This window comes from Salvelinus sp. IW2-2015, unplaced genomic scaffold, assembly GCF_002910315.2.
Source record: "Salvelinus sp. IW2-2015 unplaced genomic scaffold, ASM291031v2 Un_scaffold6304, whole genome shotgun sequence".
Classification (NCBI taxonomy): Eukaryota; Metazoa; Chordata; class Actinopteri; order Salmoniformes; family Salmonidae; genus Salvelinus; species Salvelinus sp. IW2-2015.
In genome coordinates, this window is record NW_019947567.1 from 1 (window position 1) to 8,910 (window position 8,910).

General features: G+C 41.9%; 1 protein-coding gene across 1 annotated transcript in view; it reads left to right on the forward strand.

Moving 5' to 3' along the window:
* Nucleotides 1-1,415: 1,415 nt before the first annotated feature.
* The window catches only part of LOC112078803 (zinc finger and SCAN domain-containing protein 31-like), a 15,889-nt gene continuing 8,394 nt past the window's right edge, over nucleotides 1,416-8,910 (forward strand). The window contains exon 1 of the mRNA XM_024144927.2: nucleotides 1,416-1,979. Coding sequence (XP_024000695.2) covers nucleotides 1,619-1,979 — 361 coding nt within the window. The 5' untranslated portion in view covers nucleotides 1,416-1,618. The remainder of the gene's footprint in view (nucleotides 1,980-8,910) is intronic.

The following is an 8,910-nucleotide window of genomic DNA, read 5'->3' on the forward strand; positions in this document are numbered from 1 at the left end:
GGCTACATACTCAATAAATGGTGAAACACATTTTTATTTTATTTTTATTATTATTATTTATTTAACCTTTATTTAACCTTTATTTAACCTTTACTTAACTAGGCAAGTAAGTTAAGAACACATTTTTATTTACAATGACGGCCTACCACCAGCCAAACCCGGACGACGCTGGGACCAATTGTGCGCCGCCCTATGGGACTCCCAATCACGGCCAGATGTGATACAGCCTGGAATGGAACCAGGGACTGTAGTGACGCCTCTTGCACTGAGATGCAGTGCCTTAGAACACTGTGATACAGCCTGGAATGGAACCAGGGACTGTAGTGACGCCTCGTGCACTGAGATACAGTGCCTTAGACCGCTGTGATACAGCCTGGAATGGAACCAGGGACTGTAGTGACGCCTCTTGCACTGAGATGCAGTGCCTTAGAACACTCGGGAGCCCCACTATTTGTGATGGTGTCCTTTGTTCCAATGTATCTGTATGAATCGTCCATTTCTCTCAGTCATAGTAGGATAATGAATGGATTGGTAAGAGTTTAGAAGGTTAGTAGGAAAGTGAATCATGTAAACCATTTACATGTACTCACATTCATGTGAACATTTACTATTTTGAAACTCAAACATTAATTTCCCAAACTGCTTTTTCTATAATCCTACAGGCTCTTTATCAGTTTCCATACCTTATATTCCAATGCAACCAACATTATGCATGCCCACCATGGTATTGGGCAGCTGCTATTTGAGAACTCATGTGGTTTAGACATCAAACTCTGGGTATTTTATTGCACATCACATTGTACAACTGTTTTTAGAGATTGTACTGCAAGGTATGCTATATGTGTAGAGAATGTCGTATGCGTAGGCTATGCCATATGTGTAGGCTATGTCGTATGCGTAGGCTATGCTATATGTGTAGGCTATGCTATATGTGTAGGCTATGTCGTATGCGTAGGCTATGCCGTATGTGTAGGCTATGTCGTATGTGTAGGCTGCGCCGTATGCGTAGGCTGCGCCATATGCGTAGGATGTGCCGTATGTGTAGGCAATTGAGGTGGTGGTGGCAGCTGCAGAGAGCTATTTGGGTGTGCGAGACTTGACGAGTTACAGGGTGCGTACATTTTTTTTTTTTTAACCTTTATTTAACTAGGCAAGTCAGTTAAGAACAGATTCTTAGGTGTCCATCCTTTCAGGCTGAGGTAGGACTACATCGATTTAAATAGTGGAGTAGAGTGGTGGGTTTTTTGTGATTGTAGGGTATTTGATTTACTTATATATAAAAAATAAAATAAAGCAAAGTATAAGGGAGTTCTCCTCCAGTCTAGTAGGTGGCGGTAATGCTACATTTATTGGATGCCAACTGCCGTTAAACCTCATCGAAGAAGAAGAATCTAGTGGACCACGTGACACGGGACGCTTCTTCAACAACAACACGGGAGGCTTCTTCAACAAAAACACGGCCACTGATTCTTTCGTCGCCACTCGGTAGTTAGCCAACGTAAAAACGAAACATTGAATCTCTTTAGACCATTTTTGTGTGTATTGATGTCGGTGTCATTTGCTTGTTAAAATTTACACATTTGTTAAGGTTGATTATACTGAGCCTAGCACTAGGCTAATGCTAATTTTAGGTAGCCCAACCATGAACTCACTAAGCTACTCCCTTACTGCTAAAGAAGAGGTCTGCTGGACGGAGAAAGAAGCTCTGGGTCTGAACATTGTCGTAAAAGAAGAGGAAGAGGAGAATATTACAGTGAAAGAAGAGGAAGAAGCTTTCAGAATAAAACAGGAGGAAGAGGAGGATATCACGTTGAAAGAAGAAGATGAGGATGTTACAGTGAAAGAAGAGAAGGAACCATTTGGAGTGAAAGAGGAAGAGGAGGCTATCTCAATAAAAGAGGAGGAGGAAGTTGTTTTGGGAGTGAAAAAGGAGGAGGTTGAAGGGGAGGAAGTGGAGACTGGAGATCTGATTGACACTAGTGAGTATTGTCTTAAACACGGACACACATTCAGTTGTTGAATTAATGTATGGTTTTAAAGCCAAAGGGGCATTCCACCATAGTTTAACAATTAAATATGTTGTGCAGTACTGTAGGAATTGTTAAATGGGAAATCTGCGAGTGGTACATACATGTTTGGACTATTAAATGAATGATACAGAGGCCTAGCCATTGATTGTTAGAGAATATAACTTAGAAATACCCAATGAGCTTAGTTCAACTGTCCTAACTTACCAGAACCCAAACTTGGTTTACTCCATTGTGTGTAAACAATGTAATTGTAAACACTGTATAGCCTCAAAACGTGGTTGAAACTGTCATTTTGATCTCAGGCATGGTCGGTCCTTGCTTCCATAGCTCTGTCTATGAATTTGAGAGTGGTTACCTTCCTCCAAACTCATCCGTCAGTGACAGTGGTGGGAAAAAAGTACCCAATTGTCATACTTGAGTAAAAGTAAAGATACCTTAATAGAAAATTACTCAAGTAAAAGTAACCCAGTAAAATACTACTTGAGCAAAAGTCTTAAGTATATTTAAAACCAAATAGTTTACTTAAGTATCAAAAGTAAATGCCATTGCTAAAATATTCTTAAGTAAAAGTTTAAATCATTTCACATTCCTTATATTAAGCAAACCAGATGGCACAATTGTCAATTTAATGAATACATTTTTTGATAACCAGGGGCACACTCCAACACTCAGACATAATTTCAGTTGTGTTTTAGTGAGTCTGCCAGATCAGAGGCAGTATGATAAGTATGTGGATTGAACCAGTTTCCTGTCCTGCTAAGCATTCGAAATGTAACAAGTACTTTTGGGTGTCAGGAGTAAAAAGTACATTATTTGCTTTAGGAATGTAGTGGAGTAAAAGTTGTAAAAAAAATATATAAATAGTAAAGTACAGATAGCTCAAAAAACGACTTAAGTAGTACTTTAAAGTATTTTTACTTACATACTTTTCACTACTTCTCAGTGACGCTAAAACGTTTAATTTAGCCTCTATACTCCACCATTTTGGAGCTGAAATGTTTCATGAGGCGACAGTACAGAATACTCTCCAACCTTTTGTTGGAGGGTATTTATTCTTGCAAGCAAGAATATAATATGTTTCTACATGAATGTGGATTCTACCAGGATTACGGATTATCATAAATTAATTGTGAATATTGATGACTAAGAAAGTTAGAGACATAAACCTCAGACTCCCTCAGACATGCTAACCTCTCACCATTACAGAGGCATAAACCTAAGATATGCTAACCTCTCACCATTACAGAGGCATAAACCTAAGATATGCTAACCTCTCACCATTACAGAGGCATAAACCTCAGACATGCTAACCTCTCACCATTACAGAGGCATAAACCTAAGATATGCTAACCTCTCACCATTACAGAGGAATAAACCTAAGACATGCTAACCTCTCACCATTACAGAGACATAAACCTCAGACATGCTAACCTCTCACCATTACAGAGACATAAACTCAGACTCCTAAGACATGCTAACCTCTCACCATTACAGAGACATAAACCTCAGACTCCCTAAGACATGCTAACCTCTCACCATTACAGAGACATAACACTCAGACATGCTAACCTCTCACCATTCAGAGCATAAACCTCAGACCTGCTAACCTCTCACCATTACAGAGGAATAAACCTAAGACATGCTAACCTCTCACCATTACAGAGGCATAAACCTCAGACCCCTAAGACTGCTAACCTCTCACCACTACAGAGGCATAAACCTAAGACATGCTAACCTCTCACCATTACAGAGCATAAACCTCAGACATGCTAACCTCTCACCATCAAGGCATAAACCTCAGACATGCTAACCTCTCACCATTCAGAGGCATAAACCTCAGACTCCCTAAGACATGCTAACCTCTCACCATTACAGAGGCATAAACCTCAGACCCCTAGACATGCTAACCTCTCACCACTACAGAGGCATAAACCTCAGACCCCCTATGACCTGTAACCTCTCACCATTACAGAGGCATAAACCTCAGACTATGCTAACCTCTCACCATTACAGAGGCATAAACCTCAGACATGCTACCTCTCACCATTACAGAGGCATAAACCTCAGACATGCTAACCTCTCACCATTACAGAGGCATAAACCTCAGACATGCTAACCTCTCACCATTACAGAGGCATAAACCTCAGACATGCTAACCTCTCACCATTACAGAGGCATACCTCAGACTCCCTAAGACATGCTAACCTCTCACCATTACAGAGGCATAAACCTCAGACCCCTAAGACATGCTAACCTCTCACCATTACAGAGGCATAAACTCAGACATGCTAGACATGCTAACCTCTCACCATTACAGAGGCATAAACCTCAGACTCCTAAGACATGCTAACCTCTCACCATTACAGAGGCATAAACCTCAGACATGTAACCTCTCACCATTACAGAGGCATTAAACCTCAGACTCCCTAAGACATGCTAACCTCTCACCATTAGAGGCATACCCTCAGGCCCTATGACATGCTAATCTCTCACCATTACAGAGACATAAACCTCAGACATGCTAACCTCTCACCATTACAGAGGCATAACCTCAGACCCCTAAGACATGCTAACCTCTCACCATTACAAGAGCATAAACCTCAGACCCCTTAAGACATGCTAACCTCTACCATTACAGAGGCATAAACCTAAGACATGCTAACCTCTCTACCATTACAGAGGCTTAAACTCAGACTCCTAAGACATGCTAACCTCTCACCATTACAGAGGCATAAACCTCAGACATGCTAACCTCTCACCCTACAGAGGCATAAACTCAGACATGCTAACCTCTCACCATTACAGAGACATAAACCTCAAGACCCCTAAGAATGCTAACCTCTCACCATTACAGAGCATAAACCTCAGACATGCTAACCTCTCACCATTACAGAGGAATAAACCTCAGACAATGCTACCTCTCACCATTACAGAGGCATAACTAAGACATGCTAACCTCTCACCATTACAGAGACATAAACCTCGGACCCCCTAAGACATGCTAACCTCTCACCATTACAGAGGCATAAACCTCAGACCCCCTATGACATGCTAACCTCTCACCACTACAGAAGCATAAACCTCAGACATGCTAACCTCTCACCACTACAGAGGCATAAACCTAAGACATGCTAACCTCTCACCATTACCAATAACGGGAGGTTAGCATTTTTTGTGTGGTATGATATTCATTTCTCTAACTTTCTCACTCATCATTATTCATGATTCATTCATGATTATCCGTAACCATAGTAGCATCCACATGAATATAGAACTGTTCAGAAACGTGTACTATTCTTGTTTACAATAAAAGTGACTCCAAAATGACACAATACATTATTTAACATTCATTTATATTGGGCACAACATAATCGAAAACACAACCAAAACAAATTTAATCCGACAAGTTTGTTGAGTCACAAACTTGATGAGGTCATTGCGCGCTATGAATARGGGACCAAATACTACACGTTTGACTACTTTAATACACATTCGGGCCTCAGTGAATTTGGACAAGTACTTATGACACCTTTTAAATGGCGGAGACTAGATTTCATTTCTAAATGGTAAAACCGATATGGTCATTTCCATGTAAAAGGACCTATGAGCACCAACGAGAAGTTCATGTCAAATTGGGTATCAAATGAAAGCTAAGAGATTGTATATATATATTTTGTATATTTTTGAATTAAGGCATATATACATTTGAACCGTTTTCTATAAATGAAGAAGTAAAGGCTTTTCGATTTCTTGTCAAACAGATGAAAAGGGAAACCTTAGAGAACCTCTAACCTTAGAGAACCTCTAAGACCCCAGAGAAGATATCAGAAATACATCCAAACACAATGTTGAAGTAAAGGCCCCTGCCAACTAATATCAACACTTATATTTAGTTGTGGACATTTTTTTGGTCTACCAGTTTGAAATGGAAATGGCAGTGTTTTTAACTATTTTGCAGATATGAAGCAAACAGTCAATCATAATATCAGTCAAATTCCCAGTTTATGCTACAAAACCAACTCTATATGAGGTTTTTAAACTAGGTTATATTTGTCTCAACGTTCCATGACGTACACTAAGGCATTGTTGGCAGAATAGATGGATGCAGTTCAATGGATAATTATTATAATTCACCAATACATTTCTTGGTAGTCCAAAACATATTGCTATCAGGTTGTAAATCACAGCTGGTCTGGTACGTTGTTTGTTGCTTCCATTTGGGATGCACTGGTTCAGTTTCAATGACTCAATGTTTTGGACAAAAAAACCCAGATGAATCTAACTAAGGCTGGGAATGTCAATACAATCCGATTAGCAAGGCAAATGGTCACAAGTCAGTGGCTAATAGGCTAGCGTATCTATTTATGTAGCTCTTTATTTAGCATGCATGTAAAAAACATGTAGCCTAACATTAGCTAGCTAGCTGCTGGGAGGATGTGATGTCATTGGAGGAGTGGGTGAGTGAGTGACTTTTCCCCTCATGTTGTTTTTTGGTAGCTACACAGCTAGAGATGCAGGTGTCATTTGGTTAGCTTGCAAGAAATGGGAATTGCCATTCTAGCTAGCTATACTGAACTTGAACGACTGTTATCCAGTTAGCATATCTCTTCAGAAATTCACTCTGGCTAGCCTAGGGCTACTCCGGATTTTCAGAGCAATCTTGCGTCTTGTGTGCCAGAGAGGCAGATAATAACTGATGAATCTACGGAAACTATCGACTAAGACCCGTTGGCCAGTAAACGTTGGCAAAAAAAGTGACGTTAGTTACGAACCGGCTAGAATAACATGATAAAGGAGCTTAACCAGCTCTGCTAGGATGAGGAAAATTGTCCGATGAAGGTGTTCTCTCATTTGTATCTGGAAGTAGCCAAGCTAGCCAACTTAGCCAGTTGGCTTGGGTGCTTGGTTGGGACAAGCATACATTGGCTGGGTGCTTGGTTGGGACAAGCATACATTGGCAGACAAGCTGCAGAAGGACGAAACAGGGCCCCTACAATTGCATACCATCGTTTATCAGTGCAATTTTGACTGTTTGAGAGGGTTTTATCTAATGTCCTTCGTTTAGATTTTAGCTCATCCTTGGTCTGCTAGCATTAGTTGTTGATCTTTGTTGTGCATATAGGGAAATATAGCTACATTTTCATGGTTGTTTTGATCAATAGGCTGTAAAGTTCCAAATGTAAAGAGCGACTCCTATGGTGTTTCCATAGTTACAGAAAACCATCCAGGTGCTTTTGTTGGCGTTTTCGCTGAATGTGTTTAATGATATTACAGCTGTAACCAACAGTCTCTGATTGGCTATAGCCACCGGTCTGTGTAGACTCTGGGTCCTGCCTGTAAAACAACACATCCTCTTGTTGGCCTGATAGCCACACGCGGTCTGATTTGTAGACTCTGGGATCCTGCCTGTAAACACACAGTCCTCTGATTGGCATAGCGCACCGGTCTGTGTAGCACTCTGGGTCCTGCCTGTAAAAAAAAAAACGATTGCATAGAGAAAAACAAATAAACACACAGTCCTCTGATTGGCTACTATAGAGCGCCACCGGTCTGTGTAGACTCTGGGTCCTGCCTGTAAACACACAGTCCTCTGATTGGCTATAGCACCGGTCTGTGTAGACTCTGGGTCCTGCCTGTAAACACACAGTCCTCTGATTGGCTATACGCCCACGGTCTGTGTAGACTCTGGGTCCTGCCTGTTAAACACACAGTCCTCTGATTGGCTATAGCCCACCGGTCTGTGTAGACTCTGCGGTCCTGCCTGGTAAACAACACAGTCCTCTATGATTGGCTATAGCCCACCGGTCTTGTGTAGACTCTGGGTCCTGCCTGTAAACACACAGTCCTCTGATTGGCTTATAGCGCACCGTCTGTGTAGACTCTGGGTCCTGCCTGTAAACACACAGTCCTCTGATTGCTTATTAGCGCACCGGTCTGTGTAGACTCTGGGTCCTGCCTGTAAACACACAGTCCTCTGATTGGCTATAGCGCACCGGCTACTGTGTAGACTCTGGGTTCCTGCCTTGTAAACACCACAAGTCCTCTGATTGGCTATAGCGCACCCGGTCTGTGTAGACTCTGGGTCCTGCTGTAAACACACACAGTCCTCTTGATTGGCTAATAGCGCACCGGTCTGTGTAGACTCTGGGTCCTGCCTGTAAACACACAGTCCTCTTGATTGGCTATAGCGCACCGGTCTGTGTAGACTCTGGGTCCTGCCTGTAAACACACATCAGTCCTCTGATATGGCTATAGCGCACCGGTCCGTGGTAGACTCTGGGTCCTGCTGTAAAACACACAGTCCTCTGATTGGCATAGCGCACCTTGTTCGTGCTGTAGAACTCTGGGTCCTGCCTGTAAACACACAGTCCTCTGATTGGCAATATTAGCGCACCGGTCTGTATGTCACTCTCGGGTCCTGGCCTGGTAAACCACCACACAGTCCTTCTGATGGCATAGCGCCACCGGTTCTGGTCAGACTCTGCGGTCCTGCCTAGTAAAAACCACAGTCCAGTTTCAACGTAGGGTAATGATAATCAGGGCCCGTTGTAGACAAATGGACTTCATTTGCACATAAAGAGAATCTACTGATAGCTTCAGATCGGCTAATTAGCTGCACCGTGCCGTAGACTCGGTCTCCTGCGACGAGACAGCATGTTATTTATCAGGTTGCTATCTTACTGCAAGTCTATTAATTCTCCAAACACCACGCGCCACTTCCCCACTCTGTTTTGCTATAGACTGTTCACAAATGCCTCAGTATATAGGTCATTCCCAAACATTTCTAAAATTTATAAAAACCCGTTGAAAATGACCATACTCTAAGTGCTCGCTTGTCAGAAATTGTAAAAACAAAATAATTTCACAATTCATCTCCTCT